This window comes from Varanus komodoensis, unplaced genomic scaffold (assembly GCF_004798865.1).
Source record: "Varanus komodoensis strain SLA01 unplaced genomic scaffold, ASM479886v1 scaffold10, whole genome shotgun sequence".
In the NCBI taxonomy this organism is placed as follows: domain Eukaryota; kingdom Metazoa; phylum Chordata; class Lepidosauria; order Squamata; family Varanidae; genus Varanus; species Varanus komodoensis.
The window spans coordinates 1,584,617-1,609,049 of NW_025335269.1; the positions used below are offsets into that span (position 1 = coordinate 1,584,617).

The 24,433-nt window shown below is 42.3% G+C and overlaps 1 protein-coding gene across 5 annotated transcripts in view; it reads left to right on the top strand.

The window, feature by feature from the left end:
* Positions 1–24,433, top strand: part of TMEM245 (transmembrane protein 245) — an 86,525-nt gene that overhangs the window by 28,368 nt on the left and 33,724 nt on the right. For 4 of the 5 annotated variants that reach the window (XM_044452376.1, XM_044452382.1, XM_044452398.1 and 1 more), the window contains 6 exons: positions 11,570–11,674; positions 14,817–14,899; positions 16,449–16,539; positions 22,077–22,175; positions 22,538–22,669; positions 23,476–23,598. In XM_044452376.1, the coding sequence (XP_044308311.1) occupies positions 11,570–11,674; positions 14,817–14,899; positions 16,449–16,539; positions 22,077–22,175; positions 22,538–22,669; positions 23,476–23,598 (633 nt within the window). The remainder of the gene's footprint in view (positions 1–11,569; positions 11,675–14,816; positions 14,900–16,448; positions 16,540–22,076; positions 22,176–22,537; positions 22,670–23,475; positions 23,599–24,433) is intronic. The other variant, XM_044452388.1, reaches the window with a different exon arrangement.

A 24,433-nucleotide genomic window follows, 5' to 3' on the forward strand; every position in this document is an offset into this window, starting at 1 on the left:
GGCGCCACCGCTGAGAAAGCCCTCCTCCGAGTAGCCACCCTCCTAATTTCCTTCACTGAGGGCTCCCGGAGGAGGGCCTCTCCTGCTGATCTCAAGGGGCGGCTGGGCATATATGGAGGTAGTTTTAGTTGCTACCTCTTGTACAATGTTGCAAACCTCTGTCCATAGTTCTTCAGGTACTCTGTCTATCAGATCTAATTGCTTAAATCTATTTGTCACCTCTACTGTATATTCATCAGGGATATGATTTAGGTCATTCCTGATTGGCCTAGTGCTTTTCCCTACTTTCTTCAATTTAAGCCTAAATTTTACAACTGGAAGCTCATGATCTGAGCCACAGTCAGCTCCTGGTCTAGGTTTTACTGACTGTATGGACTTCTCCATCTTTGGCTGCAGAGCACATAGTCAATCTGATTTCTGTGTTGACCGTCTGGTGATGTCCATGTGTAGAATCGTCTCTTGGGTTGTTGGAAAAGAGTATTCCCGCTCTGTATACTGAGCCAACGCATGCATCTAATAGGGTGAAGAGCTGGCGCATGTGCAGTTGAAGGGAGCTGTTACAGTTTGGCGCATGCACCAGCTCTCTGCTAGTCTTAGAAACTGAAAGTTTCAGAGAACGCCTGCACCGGCTCAGAGCTTTCTGACTCGTTCAGAGATTGTTTTCTCTGAGTGAGTTGAAAAGCTCTGAGGTGGGCCAGGTAAATGACCATGGCCTGGCTGTATTCGATCTGTGGGCCGTAGTTTGAGGTCCCATGGTATAGAGCTTCTCCATCTTTCGCTGCAGAGCACATAGTCTGATTTCTGTGCTGACCATCTGCTGATGTCCATGTGCAGTGTCATCTCTTGGGTTGTTAGAAAAGAGTGTTTGCTGTGACCAGCGTGTTCTTTTGACAAAATTCTGCCAACATTTCCCTTGCTTCATTTGCACTCCAAGGCCAAACTTGCCTGTTATTCTGGTTATCTTTTGGCTTCCTACTTTAGCATTTCTATCCCCCATGAGGATAAAGACTTCAGTTTTTGGTGTTAATTCTAGAAGGTGTTGTAGGCCTTCATAGAACTGGTCAACTTCAGCCTCTTCAGCACCAGTGGTTGGGGCATAGACTTGGACTACTATGACATTGAATGGTTTTCCTTGGATTCGAACTGGGATCATTCTGTCATTTTGGAGATTGCATCCCAGTCCTCCTCTTCCTACTCTTTCATTGACTATGAAGGCTACTCCATTTCTTCTGAGGGATTCTTGCCCACAGTAGTATACCTGATGGTCATCCCAGTTAAATTCACCCATGCCTGTCCATTTTAGTTCACTGATTCCTAAGATGTCGATGTTCAGTCTTGTCATCTCTTGTTTGACCACATCCAGCTTGCCTTGATTCATGGAACTTACATTCCAGGTTCCTATGGAGTATAGCTCTTTACAGCATCAGACTTTCCTTTCACCACCAGATACATCCGCAACTGATACACCAGATGCATCCTTTCAGCTTTGACCCAGTTGCTTCATTCTTTCTGATGCTACTAGTGCTAGCCCTCTGCTCTTCCCCAGTAGCACAAGCCCCTTCGCCATGGCAAGGCAGTGATCCATGAAGGGGAAGCAATCCACTAGTTAGGCTTAAATAACTGAGCTTGTAGTGAATAATGAAAACGGTTCAGTGTCACCCAGCAGACTAAAAGAATATTAGAAATAAAAATGGTGTTACAGGGCTGCTGTATGGAGTTTTAACTCCTGTGTCAAGAAAAAGCCAACTCAGAGCAGCATAGACTCCCACTTTAAAATTGAATTCTGTGATTCCTTTGGTAATTTTGTAATAAGCCTTATGTTCAGTTATGTATGTACTGGGGAAGGGGGAATTTAAAAAATCAAAAAAATATTCCAGTGCTCTTGAAGTGTGGTAAAGGTAAAGGTTTCCCCTTGACATTAAGTCCAGTTATGTCTGACTGTAGGGGGCAGCACTCATCTCTGTTTCCTAACTGAGGGAGCCAGCGTTTGTCTGCAGACAGTGTCTGTGGTCATGTGGCCGGCATGAGTAAACACCGAAGTACACAGAACGCTGTTACCTTCCCACCAAAGTGGTACCTTTTTATCTACTTGCATTTGCATGCTTTTGAACTGCAAGGTTGGCAGGAGCTGGGACAGCAACAGGAACTCACCCCGTTGTGCAGATTCGAACTGGCGACTTTTCAATCAACCAGCACAGTAGCACAGCAGTTTAAATGATTGTGCCACCTGCATCCCGAAGTGTGATACGGACATATTAAAAATAAACCTTGTAATATAAGAAAAATGCTAAGATTTTCCCAACCGTGTTTTGAAAAGCTGCTCAGGATAGAATGGACCCTACTTAGCTTAAACATTTGGTTTTTTCACATTCTCATTTATTTTGATAGGGTAAAATGGCTCCCTGATAACTTAGTTAATTCAGAAACATCATTCTGCACTTGTGTGCGCGCACACACACAGACACAGAGCTTTTGTGCTTTCACTACAGGTACAAAATTTTGGATAAGATTAAAAAACTTGTTAAAAAGAGACAATGTTGACTATATATCTTGTTTTTCTTAAGTGAGTGATAACCTTCTGTAGCTTAACTTGGTTTCTGTAACATTTAGATATAATACATGGCAGTTGTTTTCAGTTGTAAATAATGTGAATAGGTTACTTGAGTATGAGCCTAAAACACTAATGTTCAAGAGTATTTTTTTAGCAGGGAGAGAATGAAATTTATTGGGGCTTCCTGATAAGTGATAGAGAAATCTATGTTCAGTGAACAGTAAAATAGTTTAGCTTATTTTTTTCCCTAGCCCCTGAAACAATAAATGCACCAATTTAGAGGCAGATGCCAAGCTTGACAGAAAAGGTAATGATGGATCATTCAGCTTCAAGGTGGTCTTTGCTTGAAATAAGGCCATCCATTTAATTGCTCTGATCCATATGGTTTTGCAACAATTAAAAGATTATTTTGGTTCATTGATTGTGATGAAGGAAGAAATCTTGTTGGGTTATTTTGCCTTCTTACTTTCTGTACATATTCCTACCATCACCTTAACCATGAATAAGGCTTATGTTAGCACAACTTTTAACTGTGATTAATGATAACTAGGCTATGCTGTTAACTAAGCTTTAAAATCATGGTTTTAAGCTGGCTGTTCCTTGGATACAATGGCATTCTGTGTATGTCAACCCTTAGTTTCTTTCTGAACACCTTAGCTAACCTCTAAAGTCTTCCCCTTCCCCTAAATTTGAGCAGCTAGGTAATATAATGATGCAGTTGTCTGTTTGTAGTGGAAAGATAGGTAGAGTGTATATGTCAGAGTAATGTGTGTTGAATGGTTAATGGGCATAACAAAGAGTCATTGTGCACATTCTGCTGTGCACCTTGTGGAGAGTATGCATGTAATATCTTCCTGAGAGGGAATTGTGCACATTATCTGGGCATTATGCATAACCTCCAGCAGGCTTTGGAGAATGTGCATATCTGAACCGCTTTTTGGACATTCTTCACCTATTGTGCGTGTATTCAACAGACCTTGAGGAATGGGGCTATCACAATATGTCTTTGTATGTTCTTTGGGGATAATTAGAAAAATGCATGGCTCAACAGGTATTTCTACATTGTTAAGTCACTATGCATATCCCAAATACATTTTGTACTTTCTTTGTCCAAGACTCTAGCCAGGATACTTGGCACCCCAGGACAGAGACTGGTGAGGAGGCTTGGGGGACTGGTGGGGACTGCTGCTTGAAGTTTAAGGCATGCTGCTACTACAGCTGCCCCCACCCCCACTTCCAGCTTCTTCCCAGCCCCAGCACAGCCTATCAGGAGTGCCTGCACCTGGTCTAGTGATCCAGCAGCTGCCTCCTCAGCACAAATGCAGACCCACTGTTGTTGCTGGACTGGGTGAAGACCCTGGCCAGGACATTCTGTACCCCAGGACTGGGACTGGAGGGGAGGTGTAGGAACTGGTGGGGAAGAAGACTGCTTCATGGCACTTTAAGTTCTGCTACTGCCAAGGCTGAGAGAATGACTATGGGTCCAAATGGGGAGACAATGGGAGTCCCCCTTAGTGATGAACAGAGGGAGATATACTACTAGGAGGAGGAGGGGCCAGATAAGCGAATCATGGCCTGGACAGCTTATGGGAGTGCTGTGTTCTGGTTCTGCCACATCACCCTGTCCTTGGGGCTCTGAATGCTGCTTTTAAATGCCAGATCAGTGTGGAATAAAACCTCCCTCATTCATGTTTGTGCATGAAGTGCCCAACCTGTCATGTATAACTAAGACCTGGGTGGATGAACAGGGAGAAATTAGTGTTTCCCAGTTGTGCCCACTAGGGCACTTGGTTCAGCATCAGGTAGACATGAGGGCTGGGGAGAGGGATTTGTCATGTTGTATAAGAATTCAATCCCCCCACCTCCCCCCTCAGTGTCCTGCCCATCCAGTGACTAGTCTGGAGTGTTTGCACCTTGTCTTGGATCAACGGGACAGATTGGGTATTCTGCTGGTGTACTACCCACCCTGCAACCCATCAGTCTCCTTACCTAAACTGATGGAGGTAGATTTGGATGTTATGTTGGAGTCCTTAAGCTGCTGGTCCAGGGGGACTTCAACTGAGGGCATCCTATCTGGAATGACTAAGGATTTCATGGCTTCCATGACAATCAAGGGACTATCTTAAAATGTCATTGGCCTGATGCATGTGGCAAAACATACTCTAGACTTGGTCTTCTCAGCTGGACATGGGGATGGTGCTCTGAATTGGAGGACTTCAGTTCAGTCCCTTTGTCATTGTCAGATCACCACCTGCTGAGATGTAAATTGATGGCGTTTTTTCTCCTCCACAAGTTTAGGGGACCTATTAAAGTGGTCAATCTCCAGAGGCCAATGGTTTCCAGAGGACTTTGGCAGATTTTCCAACTGACATGGCTGGTGCTCCTTTCAAAACTCTGGGCATTTGATGGAGTGCAACAGTGGACCTGGGTTGAAATGATAGCTCCTTGTAGAGCTTGTGATGAAACAACTTGGGAGATGGCTGGAGTGCAGATGGAAGAAAACTTCCAGTGAATGTAGTAGAAACCTGGTGTGTGCCTACAATTGCGTATATTTTGAGGTATTGAAGGCGGCAAAGAAGCACCTCACTGCCTCTATCCAGTCTTCTCTTTGCTGCCCAGTAGAACTTTCCAGGGTTGTCCAGGGCTTATTCCATTCTGGCCCCAGGGACACATTGGAACCATTTCAGCTCTGCTGTAATTTACTTCCTGGGCACTTTCAGGAAAAAAAATCTCCTGCATCCACCTGGACTTGTACTCCAGAGCTATAGCAGTCAAATATGTAGAGATCTCCAGAGCACAGCCCAGTTGTGTTTTATTGAATGAGTTTCAATTCTTCCAGCTTGAGGATATGTACAAGGTGCTTGGACAGGTTTGTGCAACCACTTCTGTACCAGATGCTTGCTCCTTCTGACTTATAAGAGCCAGCAAGGAAGGAACAGCTAGATGGGCCAGGGAGGTAATTAATATTCCTTTGCAAGTGGTCCCATTCTGCCTTATAAAGACAGCGGTAAGATCATTTCTGAAGAAACCCATCCTTCAACCAGATGTTCTGAACAACAATGGCAAATAACCTTTTCCTGGGCAAGGTTCTTGAGGGGGTGGTTGCCATTCAACTCCAGGCACTCTTGGATGAGGCTGATTATTTAGATCCATTTCAGATGAGATTCAGGCCTGGTTTAGGCACAGAAACAGCTTTCATCACCCTGTATAAATGACCTGTGCCAGGAGAGTGACAGGGGAGTGCAACCCTGTTGATAAAGTTGGACCTCTCGGTGGCTTTCAATACCATCAACCATGGTATCCTTCTGGGGCAATTGTTTGAATTGGGACTGGGGACACTCTGTTGTGGTGGTCCTACTTGGAGGGCCTTCTCCAGAAGATGGTGCTTCAGGAATATTGTTCAGCCTCATGGATTCTCCAGCATGGAGGTCCTCAAGGGGTCTGGTCTATCCCCCATGTTTTTTAAGATGTACATGAAGCCACTGAGTGGGGTCATTTGGAATTTTGTAGCACTGATGGCACACAGCTCTATTTCTCCTTTTCATTATCAGCAGGTGAGGTGGTGGATGTGCTAAACTGGTGTCTGGCTATGGCAGTGAACTGGAAGAGGGCTAACAAACGGAAACTTGGTCCAGGCAAGATTTAGATGCTGTTGGTAGGTGGCTTCTTTGACCAGATGGGGGGTATTCAACCTGTTGCACTCCCCCTGAAAGAGCAGGCTCATAGGTTAGGGGTGCTTCTTGATCCATCTTTCATCCAACAGCTTGATCTGAATCTGCCTTCTTTTTGGTGCCAGGTTAAGATGGCACCAATCCTCTTTTCTGAGGAATTTAAGGACTTGGGCATTCAGGGCTTGAGGGAGAGCACCAGATTTTGCAGTGTTACTCTTTTGGTTATTCTTTATATTGTTTTTATCATCTGTTTTCAGTTGTTTTTATCAGTTGTTTTCAGTTCTGTTTTTTTCTGTTTTTTATGATATTTTAATTGTATGTTCATCATTTGTTTTTATGGATCATGTAATCTACCCTGAGAGCTTCCACTGTGGGGCAGTATAAAATTTAATTAAAACATGCATAATCAAAAAGCATAGCTTTTGTTTTATCCCACCCTTTTTTAAAACTCTAATTTACATAGATGTGGGAAACCATCTGGAATTAAGGGGATGCTCTTCAGATTTGCTGATGGTGCAAAATTAGGTGGGGTATCTGATACCTGATAAGATAGAAAGAGGATTTGAATTTCAGTGGAGATAAATGTAATATTCTGCATTGAGGTAGGAACACTGAGTTGCACAGATACATGATGGATGACACCTGATTTGATGTGAGAAAAACTTCTAGTAAACAAAAGTCTTAAACAGAGTTAGCAATTAAAAAGACCAGTGCAGTTTTACATTGCAGGATCACGATAGGTAATGATAACCCTTTATTCTGCTTTAGTCAGACATCAGCCAAGGCACTTTGTCCAATTTGGGAAGTGCAGTTCAAAGAGGATATTGACAAACTGGATATGTCCAGATAATAATTATAAAGATGGTGAGTGGCTTGGAAATCAGGTCCTAGAAGAAAAGTTGAAGGAGTTAGGTATGCTGAACCTGGAGAAAATTGAGAGGTAATCTGATAGCAATCTTCAAATATTTGAATAGATGTCACATAAGTGCAGTAGTCATTATGTTTTCTATTGTTCCAGAGGATGTTGTTGTTGTTGTTAGTTGCGAAGTCGTGTCCGATGCATTGCGACCCCATGGACAACATTCCTCCAGGCCTTCCTGTCCTCCACCATCCCCCGGAGTCCACTTAGCTCACGCCCACTGTTTCAGTGACTCCATCTAGCCACCTCATCCTCTGCCGTCCCCTTCTTCTTTTGCCATCTATTGTTCCCAGTATTAGGCTCTTCTCCAGGGAGTCCTTCCTTCTCATTAGGTGGCCAAAGAATTTGAGTTTCATCTTCAGGATCTGGCCTTCTAAAGAGCAGTCAGGGTTGATCTCTAGGACTGACCAGTTTGATCACCTTGCAGTCCAAGGGACTCGCAGGAGTCTCCTCCAGCACCACAATTCAAAGGCCTCAATCCTTTGGGGCTCAGGCTTCCTTATGGTCCAGGTTTCACAGCCATGCATTGCAACTGGGAAAACCATAGCCTTGACTAGACGCACTTTTGTTGGCAGGGTGAAGTCTCTGCTTTTTAGTATGCTGTCTAGATTTGCCATAGCTTTCCTTTGAAGGAGCAAGCCTCTTTTAATTTCTTGGCTGCAGTCCCCATCTGCAGTGATCTTGGAGCCCAGGAAAATAAAATCTGTCACTACCTCCATTTCTTTCCCACCTATTTGACAGGAAGTGATAGGACAAGATGCCATGATCTAAGTCTTCTTAATGTTGAGTTTCAAGCCAACTTTTGGACTTTCCTTCTTCACCCGCATCAAGAGGCTCTTTAGTTCCTCTTCACTTTCTGCCATTAGAGTGGTATCGTCTGCATTTGTTTCTCAGGAGACAAATAAGGTGGTCTGGTACTCCCATCTCTTTAAAAACTTGCCACAATTTGTTGTGATCCACACAATCAAAGGCTTTAGTATAGTCAATGAAGCAGGAGTAGATGTTTTTCTGGAACTCCCTAGCTTTCTCCATGATCCAGCATATGTTGGCAATTTGATCTCTAGTTCCTCTCCCTCTTCGAAATCCTGCCTATACTTCTGGTAATTCTCGGTCCACATACTGCTGGAGCCTAGCTTGTAGGATTTTGAGCATAACTTTGCTAGCATGTGAAATGAGTGCAATGGTGCAGTAGTTTGAACATTCTTTGGCATGCCCTTCTTTGGGATTGGAATGTAAACTGATCGTTTCCAATCCTGCGGCCACTGTTGAGTTTTCCAGATTTGCTGGCATATTGAGTGTAGTACTTTTATTGCATCGTCTTTTAAGATTCTGAATAGCTAGCTGGAATACTGTCACCTCCAGTAGCTTTGTTGTTGCTCAGACTTCCTATGGCCCATTTGACTTCACATTCCAGGGTGTCTGGCTTGAGGTCAGTGACCACGCCGTTGTGGTTATCAGGGATGTAAAGCTCTTTCTTGTATAGTTCTTCTGTGAAATATTGTCACCTCTTCTTAATCTCTTCTGCCTCTGTTAGGTCCCTGCCATTTTGGTCCTTTATCATGCCCATCATTGAATGAAACGTTCCCTTCATATATCCAGTTTTCTTGAAGAGATCTCTGGTCCTCTGTATTCTATGGTTTTCTTCTATTTCTTTGCACTGTTCATTTAAGAAGGCATTCTTATCTGTTCTAGCTATTCTCTGGAATTCTGCATTCAGTTGGGTATATCTTTTCCTTTCTCCCTTGCCTTTTGCTTCCCTTCTTTCCTCAGCTATTTGTGAAGCTTCCTCAGACAGCCATTCTGCTTTCTTGCATTTCTTTTTCTTTGGGATGGCTTTAGTTGCTACCTCTTATACAATGTTGCGAACCTCCAACCATAGTTCTTCAGGTACTCTGTTTATTAGATCTAATTCCTTAAATCTATTTGTCACCTCTACTGTATATTCATCAGGGATATGATTTAGGTCATACCTGATTGGCCTAGTGCTTTTCCCTACTTTCTTCAATTTAAGCCTAAATTTTGCAACAAGAAACTCATGATCTGAGCCACAGTCAGCTCCTGGTCTAGTTTTTACTGACTGTATAGAACTTCTCCATCTTTGGCTGCAGAGCACATAGTCAATCTGATTTCTGTGTTGACCGTCTGGTGATGTCCATGTGTAGAGTCGTCTCTTGGGTTGTTGGAAAAGAGTGTTTGCTATGACCATCGTATTCTCTTGACAAAATTCTACCAGCCTGTGCCCTGCTTCATTTTGTACGCCAATGCCAAACTTGCCTGTTATTCCAGTTATCTTTTGGCTTCCTACTTTAGCATTTTCCTTGGATTCAAACTGAGATCATTCTGTCATTTTGGAGGTTGTATCCCAGTACTGCTTTTCCTACTCTTTTATTGACTATGAAGGCTACTCCATTTCTTCTGAGGGATTCTTGCCCACAGTAGTATACCTGATGGTCATCCCAGTTAAATTCACCCATTCCTGTGCATTTTAGTTCACTGATTCCTAAGATGTCAATGTTCAGTCTTGTCCTCTCTTGTTTGACCACATCCAGCTTGCCTTGATTCATGGATCTTATATTCCAGGTTCCTATGGAGTATAGATCTTTGCAGCATCGGACTTTCCTTTTACCACCAAATACATCTGCAACTGAGTGTCCTTTTGGCTTTGACCAAGTTGCTTCATTCTTTCTGGCACTACTAGTACAAGCCCTCTGCTCTTCCCCTGTAGCATATTGGACACCTTCCGACCTGAGGGGCTCATCTTCCGGCGTCATATCTTTTTGCCTTTTGGTACTGTGCATGGGGTTTTCATGGCAAGGATGCTGGAGTGGGTTGCCATTTCCTTGTCCAGTGAATCACGTTTTGTCAGAGCTCTCTGCTATGACCTGTCCGTCTTGGGTGGCCCTGCACGGCATAGCTCATAACTTCATTGAGCTATGCAAGCCCCTTTGCCATGACAAAACAGTGATCCATGAAGGAGTTCCAGAGGATAGGACCGAAGAAAAAGGATTTAGTTTAAATAGAAGACCTTCCTGATGGTGTGAACTATTTGGCAGTCTTTGGGAGTATCTTAAATTTTTACTAAGATCTTATTTTTAGAGAGCAATCCTCAAAGATGGCAATGAGTATGTCTAATATCCCAGTCTCAAAAAATAATGAATCTGTCCATTTTTAAAGAAATACTACTTTCAATAGGTGATACTTGTAGCACACTGTCTGGCTTAGAAATTGTGAATTCCTCCCTTATGACAAATTTGGCAAAACAAATGAAATTTTTATTGCATTTATTTCAAGTTATTTAATGTCTGTATAAAAGAATTATTGAAGAAAGAGATGCCATAAACCTTGTAACCTAATGCTTGCAGTCATTTGGGATCAGTGGAATGTATCTAAGAAACTGTCAGTCAGGTTGTTTGTTTTTTGGAGATAAGCAAAATAAAATATGAGACAAATGGATAACAATATTCATACTTCTTACATTTTGGTAACAGTAACATCCTGTACATGATCCCCACAGCTGAATGTATAAGTAAATTGATTAGTAATCTTTTCAAATTTTCCAGGATCTAGAATTTTGAGATCTCATTTAAGATCAAGGAAAAAATAAGAGCCTAGCTATTTATTCTCCTTTCTGTGGTGATGCCAAGGCTGCCAGTTGATGATGTTTACTTGAGCATTAATTCTACTTACACTTCTGTAGGCCTTCACATGCATGTATTTATCTAGGTCAGTTCCTTATTTAACTGTGAAGAATATGTGGTCAAGCAGTCCCTTGTCTTTTGTAAAATCAATGTAGTGATTTCTTTTCTGTGTATGAGCACAGACACCAATCCCTTTATGTGAAGGTGCTACAGATTACACCTGATGTTAGCAAGGGAGCTCTTTCATGTTCAACACCCTAACAGTTTGCTTGAGCATAGCTTCTGCTAGGCATGTAAATAGGTGCTGTAGCTTATGCTAGCCTTCCCCCTCCCCGTCCCGCTTTCTGTATTAATGTAGAAACCCCGTAATGTCTAATGGCTAAAGGAGTTTCAGCACTTACTCTCTAAAAAATCCTTTGAGGTTACAAAGGCACCCATTGAGCAGCTTATCATGTGCCTGCCTTTCCATGCCTAGATAAGGAACATCTGATTATTCAGTACAACAAGATAAGAAATCAATTGAAGTTGCTTCAGTATAGTAACCAAATGTTAAACCTTTAAATTTTTCTAGGTGTTTGTTTTGTGTTGTAATACTAACAAAATCACTCACATCTTATGAAGTCATGTTCATTTCTCATGCTGCTTAAGTATGTATACCCTGTTTTGCAGTTATTTTTTACACAAGTATCTTACTGAGATGGAAAATTGCCACAAATATTTGAGTACGTATACATGGGATTTTGATTACTTAATGTTTTGTGACTTCCTCTCTTCTTTTTGTTCTGCACAGATGATCGTGTGGTTGGAGAAAATGCTAGATAAAATTATTAGCATATTCATTATATTTCTGCTAGTAATAGGCACCCTCCTGCTTGCCCTACTCCTTACTGCAAAGGTACTGTGTCCAATTAAGCAGTATTACTGTTTGATTCACAAAAGTTAATGTTTAATGCTTATTACTTAAGACTGTAATAAACGGATATCAGTATAAAAGTGCAAAATGTAATTTGAGCACTATTGTTATTGTTAGTTGTGAAGTCATGTCCGACCCATCGTGACCCCATGGACAACATTCCTTCAGGCCTTCCTGTCCACTACCATCCCCCAGAGTCCACTTAAGCTCACGCCCACTGTTTCAGTGACTCCATCTAGCCACCTCATCCTCTGCCGTCCCCTTCTTCTTTTGCCATCTATTGTTCCCAGCATTAGGGTCTTCTCCAGGGAGTCCTTCCTTCTCTTTAGGTGGCCAAAGTATTTGAGTTTCATCTTCAGTATCTGGCCTTCTAAAGAGCAGTCAGGGTTGATCTCCTCTAGGACTGACCAGTTTGATCGCCTTGCAGTTCAAGGGACTCTCAGGAGTCTCCTCCAGCACCACAATTCAAAGGCCCTAGTTCTTCGGCGCTCAGGCTTCCTTATGGTCCAGGTTTTACAGCCATACATTGCAACTGGGAAAACCATAGCCTTGCCTATACACACTTTTGTTGGCAGGGTGATGTCTCTGCTTTTTAGTATGCTGTCTAGATTTGCCATAGCTTTCCTTCGAAGGAGCAAGCCTCTTTTAATTTCTTGGCTGCAGTCCCCATCTGCAGTGATCTTGGAGCCCAGGAAAATAAAATCTGTCACTACTTCCATTTCTTCCCCATCTATATGGCAGGAAGTGAGAGGACCGGATGCCATGATCTTAGTTTTCTTAATGTTGAGTTTCAAGCCAACTTTTGTACTCTCCTCCCTCACCTGCATCAAGAGGCTCTTTAGTTCCTCTTCACTTTCTGCCATTAGAGTGGTATCATCTGCATATCTGAGGATGTTGATATTTCTTCCAGCAATCTTAATTCCAACTTGTGAATCATCTAACCCCGCCTATCTTATAAGGTGCACTGCATATAAGTTAAATAGGCAGGGCCACAGTATACAGCCTTGCCAAACTCCTTTCTCAATTTTGAACCAATCAATTTTGAACCAATCCGTGACCAGTTCTCACTGTTACTTCTTGATCCACATATAGGTTTCTCAGGAGACAAATAAGGTGGTCTGGTACTCCCATCTCTTTAAGAACTTGCCACAATTTGCTGTGATCCACACAATCAAAGGCTTTAGCATAGTCAATGAAGCAGAAGTAGATGTTTTTCTGGAACTCCCTAGCTTTCTCCATGATTCAGCGTATGTTGGCAATTTGATCTCTAGTGCCTCTCCCTCTTCGAAATCCTGCCTATACTTCTGGTAATTCTCGGTCCACATACTGCTGGAGCCTAGCTTGTAGGATTTTGAGCATAACTTTGCTAGCATGTGAAATGAGTGCAATGGTGCGGTAGTTTGAACATTCTTTGGCATTGCCCTTCTTTGGGATTAGAATGTAAACTGACCTTTTCATTTGGTGTTAATTCTAGAAGGTGTTATAGGCCTTCATAGAACCGGTCTACTTCAGCCTCTTCAGTGCCAGGGGTTGAGGCATAGACTTGGACTACTGTGATGTTGAATGGTTTTCCTTGGATTCGAACTGAGAGCATTCTGTCATTTTGGAGATTGTATCCCAGTACTGCTTTTCCTACTCTTTTATTGACTATGAAGGCTACTTCATTGTTTCGGAGGGATTCTTGCCCACAGTAGTATACCTGATGGTCATTTGAATTAAATTCGCCCATGCCTGTCCATTTTAGTTCACTGATTCCTAAGATGGCCATGTTCAGTCTTGTCATCTCTTGTTTGACCACATCCAGCTTGCCTTGATTCATGGATCTTACATTCCAGGTTCCTATGGAGTATAGATCTTTACAGTATCGGAGTTTCCTTTCACCACCAGATACATCTGCAACTGAGTGTCCTTTCAGCTCTGACCCAGTTGCTTCTTTCTGGTGCTACTAGAACTAGCCCTCTGCTCTTCCCCTGTAGCATATTGGACACCTCCCAACCTGAGGGGCTCATCTTCCGGCGTCATATCTTTTTGCCTTTTGGTACTGTCCTTGGGGTTTTCATGGCAAAGATACTGGAGTGGGTTGCCATTTCCTTGTCCAGTGGATCATGTTTTGTCAGAGCTCTCTGCTATGACCTGTCTGTCTTGGGTGGCCCTGCACAGCATAGCTCATAGATTTATTGAGCTATGCAAGCCCGTTCACCACGACAAGGCAGTGATCCATGAAGGGGTTGAGCACTATTATTAGTACTAAAATATTGCCAAGGATAAACTCAGCTAAAGTGGATAAACTAATAAAGATAATTAATGGAATAGTGCTGCTGAAGGGCAACTGTTCTGATATAGAAGTATTATTATTATTGATTATGAAAAGCAATTATAAAACACCTAATATTGTCTAAATGTTGGCAACATACAGGTATGTGAGGGGATGTCACACAAGGGTGAGTAGAGACTTGTTCTCCCCTGTAGAGGAAGGCAGGCAGGACACGCTCCAATGGAACAAAGCTCAGGGAACCAAGGTTCTATTTAGATGCCAGGAAGCGCTTCCATCTTTTGACAGTTAGGACCCCCAGGGTGTGGAATGGGCTTCCATGGGAGGTGGTTGAGGCCCCATCGGTGAGGGTATTCAAAGATAAGCTGGACATGCACATGGTGGGCATGTCATGAGTGGAGCCGGCTGGAGCCGGGGGTCATACTAGATGGCCCGGGAGGCCCCTTCTGACTTGCTCAATTTCTATGTTTCTATGTTAGATACTATACATATACTGAAAAACAAGGCAATCCCAGTCCACTGTCTGGTATAATAGGCATGATACAAAAGAAAAAAAATGTTTGGCATAGGACTTTCATACATCCTTTATATATACATTTTTGTAAACCTATGAAGGTATAGTTCTTCTCCTTCGAGAATGAATACCAATTTGCCAAAGCATCCAGGGCAAAACTACCAATCATCCTCAATCCTACCCCTCCCCCCCAAAAGAAGACTGAGGGTTTATTAAAACCAAATATTACAGATGATACCTCTTTTTTTCCCTTCATTGCATTTCTATTCATTTGGAGCGAGAGGCATGCAATGTTGCATTAATTTCATTCACATTTCTCCTCTTTGTGTTGACTTTAGGTGCATCAAGAAAGTGTGCACATGATTGAAGTTACAAGCAGCTTGATTAATGAAACTGTAGCCAATCACCCAGAATGGGCCAAGTAAGAACACTGAAGTAATGTGATACGGTTGGAAAGGATAATCCTCTGCCATACCCTGTAGCATATGAATGTTCTTTTAATCTTGGCACTGAGGTCCACAGTGGTGCTTGGCAGTGGCAAGTGATCCTTTAATTTGATAAGTACATTTGTGGTGTACACTGAGAGTAAGATAGGGAGTAATCTTTGACCTCACAGTGAATGTTACAGGTTCTCCAAAGCAGCAAGCCATTGGTTGGATGAGGGTGAAAGCTGCTGAAAAGAAAGGTGCGATAAGGACTCTCCTTCTCCATTCCAATATCCTTTATGCAAGGTTTGCCACTGCTTCAGTGGAGCAGTTCAAATATCATTAATGTGTTGTAAGCCTCCTAGGAAGGCCTTAGTAGTTATTGGTGGCCTATAAATATATGTATAAATAAATAAATATCATAGCAGCATTTATGGGCAAATCTTGGATTAGTTAGTTAATCCATGCTTTGCAGGGTTAATCTAAAATTAAGTTATGATTTATTCTTAAATTATCATTGGGTTGGGTAACCAAGTTCAGATGTCACACTGAGAGCCTACAGATGAGGTGTTTGTGGGTTGCAAACTGCAAAATAGAAGCAGCTTAGGTGTGTCTGCACAGATTGGGATCTCATAAATATCTGGCAGGGCTAAATCATGCAGAGGTGGCCCGACTCTACTTGATCATGTTAAAATGTGACTATAAGCATTTTTAAGCCTTTGTTTAGGCTAAAAATCCGCAACTGGATACAGAGTAAAAAGTGTGTGTCTTGTTTTTAAGTCCCAAAAATGCTTGTATAATAAATCTTGCAGAGGTGTTTAAGAATTAGAATTCATTTGTCTTGAGAAGATGAAAGAAACTGAGACTGAATTGGTTCATACTGTAATGTAGATACAGATTACCATTAAAAATATTTAATCCTGAACAAACTGTAACTTTCCAACATGTGAAAGTTCCGTTGGTTTGTCCTTTGGGTCCTTTTGCTTTCAGAATTACAGTTTGTCATTGTGAATTTTACATTTTTAAAATAACTCCAGAGGAAAGTGGAACTGCTTGTTTCTGGAACAGGGTAAGTAAGTGGAGATCACAGAAAGACTCTTCACTGACTTGTCCCACTCAGAAAATAAATGCTTTGGTACATTTGGGGGCTTTTTTTTTAAATAGAAGTGTGAAAGTCCCCTTGCAGAAGTGATCACTCCTGTGAGTCCAACAGAAGTAGCAGAAGAAGCACCTTTTTTATTTGCTGGGAAATGTAAAATTTCTGGAAATTTTGAAACAAAGACAAATCTGTCTTCTAGACCCAAACCCAAGTGAATTTCAGGCTGGTTTAGCAATTGTCTACCATGCCAGGTTGCCAAATCACTGTGGAATCTGAGGAGACTTCTTAAAGCATATTATTACAGGGCATGGGAATCTGCTATTCAAAAAAGGACAAAATTTCCTAGTCTTTCTGGGTGGTTTTCTATATGTCTGCCATTTAGTTGCTGTGATGTGAAGTATTTGACACATAACTGGAATTGTTTTTATTTTATTTTTTCAAACTAGCTGGCTTCCTGAAGCTCAAGTTATTCAGAAGGCTCTGAATTCAGCTGCCAATAATGTATATCAGTATGGTCGAGAATGGATAACACATAAGGTAAGGGTGAGACCAGTTTTTTGATACCACTGTTCTGATAATAGCTTTAATTTTTTTTAAATTCAGTATCCCCTTATTTGATGGCACTAGTTGATTAGCAGTTTGCAAAGTCTCTTTTTGTAACCACATGCTATGGAAAAATGATTTGATATTCTTCTGCTACGGGGTGGGCAACTTCAGGGTTCTGGGAGTCACTTTGAACCCTCTGGAAGATTCCTCCCCTTCCCTTCAAGCCTGCCACCACCTATCAAATTTCATGAAAAAAGTCCAGTAAAAAATAAATTTGATATATGATGGGTTGAAAGTGGAGCAAGGACCTGCTTAAGTGGAGGAAGCTTCTCTGGATTCAGTCTAATGACATGCACCTATGACTAATTTGTACATTTAAGGTTTTAAGTTAGTTCATTTTCAAATCTTCCCTATCGACTGTCAAATAATGTTGTTGAACTAGATTTCCTGTTTGTGAAAGCACAGTTAATATAAGAAAACTTCCACGCTTAGCATATTTGGAGAACCTGCATCAGTCCCTACTCAAGTACTTTAATACTGAGCATATATCTATTTGTTTTGAACTAAAATAATGTACTCTGCAGGATTGATGTATCTAAATGTTCTAAATGCTGGTTGTTGTTTACATTGTTTTCTTTCTATTTTCATTCTCAGTGTGGTCCTATTCCCACTGACCGCTCACCTATTTTCTAAAAGCTGGGAAACCTGGAGAAGGTCTTCTGGGGAATATCTTAGTAACTAAGCAGACTTATTTGTGTGAAAGGTGACTCAGCATGGTCCATGATATGATTTCAACAATTTAGGGTACAATCTGATTGAGATGAGTGGGAGCCACATCTTCCCACTCTTCCTGTTCTGCATTTTTGCTAGATGACCATTTTTGGCTATCTAGCAGTAGTGTTTCAGAGCAGGAGGAAAGGAGGATAGAGTCTTGGCATCTCCAGTCTCTTTTCCTTCCTGTTTCTTGAAATGCCATTTTGGGGAATCAGAACTCTTGATTCCCAGCTCCAGCATCAGAATTGGAAATACTAATGGTTCGGAGGAGCTCAAGGGGTAAATCTCTATTTTTTTTCACTCTCCCCTTTCTTTTCTTTTTCTATTTTTCCTTCTTGTAATGCACACTCATTTGCTAGTAGGACTCCCTTGTTGACCTTCAGGAAAGACAGGAAAAATTGCATTCTGTTACAACACTTTCAGCAAGGTAAACTCAGAACCCCCTGGATGGGGTTGCACTTCCGCTAAAGGACAAGGTTCATAGTCTGAGGGTGCTCCTGGATCCTGAGCTCTCGCTGGTTGCCCAAGTGGACTCAATTGCCTAGAGCACCTTTTATCAGCTTTGGCTGATTTACCAACTACACTCGTACTTGGATGAGGGTAGTCTTGCCACAGTCATTCATGCACTGGTGACCTCCAGACTGGATTACTGCAATGCACTGCATGTGAGGCTTCTCTTAAAGAGAATCTGGACTCTTCAAATGATCCAAAACAGGGCAGCACAGTTGCTGACGAGAACTGTTTTTAACATATTACACTGATCCTCTTATGAACATGTTACACCGATCTTCTGTCGATTGCACTCGTTTTCTATTTCAGTCCAGGCTGAATTCTAGCTTTTGACGATGACATATAAAGTTCTAAAAGGCTTGCTTGCTTGCTTATTTATTTATTTATAATATTTTATCTATTTAAAATATTTATATCCCACCCTGTACACAAAAGCGTCTCAGGGCGGCTTACAAAAATCAAAACAAACAATCCAACAATTAACAATAATTAAAAATGTACATAAAACCAACAATAACATTTCAAAATCAGAACAAAATCAAAACAGAATCAAAAGCAAGAGCAAAATCAAAATCAAAATGCGACTGTGAAAAAGATTAAAACCAGATTAAAATCCTAACATTTAAAATGGTGGGCAAATAAAAAAGATTTTCACCTGACACCAAAAAGAATATAAAGTCAGTGCCAGTCAAACCTCTCTTGGGGAGTGCATTCCATAGTCTGGGTGCCACTGCAGAAAAGGCCCTCCTCTGGGTAGAAACCATCCTTACCTCTTTTAATGAGGGTTCCCAGAGCAGAGCCTCTCCTGCAGATCTTAAGGGATTCAAGGGCTTATGTGGAAGGAGATGTTCCTTCAGGTATTCTGATCCCAAGCCGTTTAGGGCTTTATAGGTTAACACCTGCACCTTAAATTGGGCCTGGACTTCATTCGGGAGCCAGTGAAGCTGACAGAGGACCAGCGTTATATGAGAATTGAAACTGGTAGTCATCAGCAATCTGGCAGCTCTATTTTGGACCAATTGACGTATCTGGACCTTTTTCAAGGGCAGCCCCACATAGAGCGCATTACAATAATCAGGAAGTTACCAGAGCGTGTGTCACTTTTGCTAGACTATGCTTGTCCAGGTAAGGATGCAGCTGATGGATCAGCTGGAACTGAAGGAAAGCACTCCTTGCCAACACTATCACCTGGGCCTCCAGGGACAATTCTGGGTTGAGGAGCACTCCCAATCTGCGGACCCTGTCCTTTAGAGGGAGTGCAACCCTGTCCAGGAGAGGGCCAAGATCACTTCTCTGAATACCTGAACTGCCCACCAGCAGGACCTCCATCTTATCTGGATTGAGTCTCAGTTTATTGGCCCTCATCCAGCCTATTATCTCAGCCAGGCATTGGTTCAGGACAGCCACTGCCTCACCTGGACTGGATGTAAAAGAGAGGTAGAGCTGGGTGTCTTCATCGTACTGTTGACTCCACAGCCCAAATCTCCTGATGACCTCCCCCAGCAGTTTTATGTAGATGTTAAAAAGCATGGGGGACAAGATGGAGCCCTGTGGTACTCCATGGCAAAGCTGCCATGGTGCAGAGCTGTAGTCCCCCAGCACTACCTTCTGGAATCGGCCAGCCAAATAGGAGTGGAACCAATGCCATGCAGAGCCTCCTACTCCTAACTTGGCCAGCCTGTCCAGAATGAAACCATGGTTGATGGTATTGAAAGCCACTGATAGGTCCAGGAGAACCAACAGGGATGCACTTCCCTTTCCTTTTCCCTGCATAGGGCATCGTACAAAGTGACCAAGGCAGATTCAGTACCATAACTGGGTCTGAAACCAGACTGAAATGGTTCCAGATAATCAATTTCAGTCTCGTCACCACCTGCTCCAACACCTTGCCCAAAAACAGGATGTTGGCCATCAGTCTATAGTTGGCAGCCACCTCTGGGTCCAGGGACGCCTTCTTCAGGACCCGCCCGATCATCCCTTCCTTTAAGGAGGCAGGGACCTGACCCTCCCTCAGCGGGGCGTTGAGGACCTGAGCCCAGGTTCCAGTCCCGTGTCTGGCTCTAATAAGCAGCAGTGAAGGGCAAGGGTCAAGTAAACAGGTAGTAGGGCATACCAGCCCAAGCACCTTGTCCACATCCTCATGCCGCAGCAACTGAAACTCATCCAATAATCATGGACCAGATGGAACTCTGGACACCTCTTGTTTTGGAATATTATTAACTGTGGAGTCCAGCTCGTGGCGAATCTGAGCAATTTTCTCCTTAAAGTGGGCAAAGTTGTCACAGTGGGCTGCTGATGGTGCCAGTAGATCTTGTTTTCGCCCGAGTGAGTTAGGACACACACCACCTGGAAAAGCTCCACTGGACGGCATTGTGAGGAGGCAATGGAAGTGTAGAAGAACTGCCTCTTCACTGCCCTCACTGCCACAGCATAGGCTTGATAGTGAGCTCTTAAGTGTGCTCGGTCAGATTCATCCCAGGATTTCCTCCATCTGTGCTCTAATCATCTCCCATCCTGCTTCATTGCCCGCAACTCAGGCGTATACCATGGTGCCGAGTGGGCTCTGTTGAACAGGACAGGACACTTAGGAGCAATTGTGTCGATTGTCCTGGTCATTTCCCTGTTGCACAAATTGACCAGAGCATCAACAGGAACGCCAGCTTTATCAACTGGAAAGTCCCCCAGAGGCCTCAGGAATCTATCTGGATCCATAAGACTCCAGGACAGACCATTTTAATGAGGTCCACACCCTTACAGAGGGAGAAGCCAACCCCGAGCTCAAACCTCACGAGGAAGTAATCTGACCATGACAAAGGAGTTAAAATCAAATTCCTCACTTCCAGATCACTGTCTTCCTGTCCTGTCGAGAAAACCATGTCCAGAGTGTGACCTCATTCATGTATTGGGCTGATGACATGTTGAGACAGCCCCATGGCTGTCATGGAAGCCATAAAGTCCTGAGCCACCCCAGTTAGAACAGTCTCAGCATGGAAATTGAAGTCCCCCAGGACCAACATCCTGGAGGTCTTCAACACCAGGTCCGAGATTATCTCCATCAGCTCAGGTAGGGAGTCTGATGGGAAGAAGGGTGCACGGTACACCAACAGAATCCCTAATCTGGCTTGGTTGCCCAACACCAGGTACAAGCATTCTAGACCCGGACTGTAGAGGACAGGGAGCCCTGCAAGGAAGAATGAGTCTCGATAAACCAGGGCGATCCCTCCGCCACCATCCCCTTCCCCCTGGACCTGGCTGGTGCTGCACCAGATACCTGGGCAGGTATAATTGGATAAGGGAGACATCCCCCCATTTCCCACTCTGGTCTCTTTAATACAAGCCAGGTCAGCCTTCTTATCCACAATTAAATCATGGATGAGGGATGTTTAAGGACTACATTATCTTAGGGAGCGCCTTACTTTATACATTTCTGCCCATTGTTTAAGATCAGGGGTCTCAAACTCAACTTACCTGGGGGCTGCTGGAAGTAGAGTCTGGGTGAGACTGGGCTGCATCAAGTATTCCACCACCACGGTGGTGGTGGGCCGCTCATCCCATGGCCGGCCCGGGTGCCGCTGGCGCTTTGAAGGCCGCAGGGCCCCTCCCCTGTGCCCCGCCCGTCCCAGCATTTGGCCCGCGGGCTGCGAGTTTGAGACCCCTGTTTAAGATCATCAGTGGAGGACCTTCTAGTTTCCTCTTCCTAGGAAAGTTGAGGAGGGCCTTTTCTGTGGAGGCACGCCAGTTGTGGAATACTTTGCCATGGGAGATTCGTCAGGTTTCTACTTTGCCTCCTCTTCTTTATGCACTACTTCTGTTCTAGTTGGTTGTTAAAGCAATTTTATAACTAAGAACTAGACCTGAGTTTGTTTTTCCCTTCCTCTCTCCTAATCATTTTTCCTTTATTAAAAAAAACAACTTTCCCCCATGTCCTTTATTGTTACAAACTTGAGAATAGGACTATCTTAGTTTTTGTAAGCCACCCTGGGAGTCTTATTTCAGTTGAATAGGTAAAATGCTTCAAATAAAATAAATATTTATTAGCCCCAGGAAGGGATAGGAACAACTTGCTCAACCTGGCAGCTAGTGGTTCCTGTAATCTACATTTTTACAGCCTTTGCAATAATGTTAGCAGTGTTGGAGATGAAAGGTCTTTTTGCAGGTAACAAATTTTAGTTAAATGTACATCAACTGCTATTGTATTCTTTTTTCAGCTGTTTTAGCATAAAACACCCTTTTATGTTTTATAGCTCCATAAAATATTAGGAGATAAAGTGAACAACACTGCTGTGATTGAAAAGCAAGTTCTGGAGCTGTGGGACAGATTATATCATTCTTGGTTTGTAAAAGTAAGTGCTGTAGTCACATTTCCAGTCCACTAATTCAAAGTAAATTTAATACTACTAATATGATTGATCGTGGTTATAGAACCTGTAACAAAGTAAGTCTCTCTGGTTACAGATATCACGTGTCTAAATAAATCTGGCTTTCTGTGCTTATTTGCACATGAAGGGAATTGGGTACAGGGTGCATTTTCATCCTGGTTATAATCCTAGGGGCAAATTGAAGTATGAACAAGACATGAGAGTACTATTTTAAGTAGAGTTCACACCAGGCATTTAATTTCCTTTGCAACTAAATGTATTCTCAGAAAATCCAATCCAAATAACGTTCTGTGAGTAGAAGTTAATGTTTCTCCTTTAATTGATAGAATGTAACTCATCCGGGAAGACACAAAGGACAAAAGCAGCATTTAAGCCGTCAGAACAGTTGGCCAGGTGACCTGCTTGATTGGCAAGATGTTGCCTCATTTGTTCATGAGAACATTGAGACTTTTCTTTCCGTATGTATCTTTCATAATAACGTAAGAAAAAACATTCTCTATAGAGGAGGATATTACCAGTTTATTCCTGACGTGCACTGAAGTACATAATTTCTCATGGTGCTTATGCTTTTTGTGTCCTTAAGACACTATTGAAACTCTTTTCTGCAAGCCTTATCAGAAGCACTCTGTGTGTGATTCATGATCTAGCTTATAATATTGTCTTATCCTGTCCCTTTTGCTGGATTAATTTATTTTCTATGTTCCATTTTGTGCTTCCTTTTAGAGTTTTCTCTGTCATTCTCTGTGATCTAAATATTGTTTTCTACCTGCCTTAAAAAATCCTTAGTCAATGTTTTTAATCAAGTTTGTCAATTGAGTTTGCAAGATTTTCTAAATTTCTCTGAAGCCAGGTTGTATCTACTGCATTCTTGAGATTCTCATGCGCAAGTCTAGACTAGTAGCCACTCACGCAATGCCTTTATTTTTTTTCCCTAAAAATAGATCCAAAGTTATATACATTGTGGTAATTTTCTGAAAAATGTTTCATGAATTCAGAAAAACTCATCTTATTTGTGCTGAGCAAGCATTATAGAGTGAATATTAGACTTTGTCATTCCCGGTAGTGTTGTTTCAGTATATTTTTCAGTCACTCTGCTATTTCTAATATGGAGAAAATACTAGGATATTTAAGCAATAAGGTATACTGCTGCAGGTATTGATGCCAGTAGTAATGCTCCATATCAGTCCAAAGTATTGTATACCAATGGTACTTTTAACTGTCTTGCCATCTAGCCATTTCAGGCATCCACTCTACTCTCTTACAGATCATGGAATCCCTCTGGATAGTAATGAGTCACAATGTGAGCCTCCTGTTCACCACAGTTACAACTTTAGTAACTATCCTTTTCCACAGTGGTACTGCTCTTCTCAATTTTGTGCTTTCACTGGTAAGCATTCTTTCTTTTTCATTATTATGCTTTACATTTTTGTATAAGGTAATTTGTTTTATGTTCTTTATCTGTTTTATAGAGGAGCTGCCATATAAGAAATTAATAACCAATGTAGGTTTGGTAGCATGGTTGGTTTTTTGCACAAATGTGTGTTTAACCTGTTCTTTACATATTTTCTTAAAGCTTCTCAGAAGTGACAAGTGCCCCTCACTTCCATATCCACCAGAACATCCACTTTGTAGTTTTACAGAAGATAGCAATGGTGACAAGGATTAGATAATTTGTTGGAAAAAACAAGAGTTGGTTTTTCCAACTCAACCTTTTCTTTAATAGAAAAAAAAGAAAAGAAAACAGAGTTGGGAAGAAAATGCACACTGAGCCACACTACAGGTTGCCCATGTGTGCTTTTGCCTTTGAATTTGTTTTGTGATTCTTGGGGAGGGCTTGTTGAATCTTCATAAAAGGTCCAGAGAGCCCCGACCTTGACGAAATCTATCATGAGATTAGGGTTCTTTTGTAGTTTCTTGGACACTTGGCTATCACTACAAACTGCTCCCAGCCCATTCTTGATGAGGTCTTGTTGAACCATATCCACAGTGCTAACCCAGAACATGTAGGGGCTGTGAGAAAGTCACATGCTGATAACTCAAGCTTTTGCTTATTTTAGTGAAACTGAGCCTATTTCAAACTGATAATATGTTGCAATAAGAGCTATTCATTTATTTTTACTTTTCTAGCTTTTACTTTGTCAATTTGCTTCATACGGGTTTCTGTGAGCCCTCAGAGAAAGTTATGCTTTCTGTTTGTGAGCTCATAGTATACAAAAGGGTAC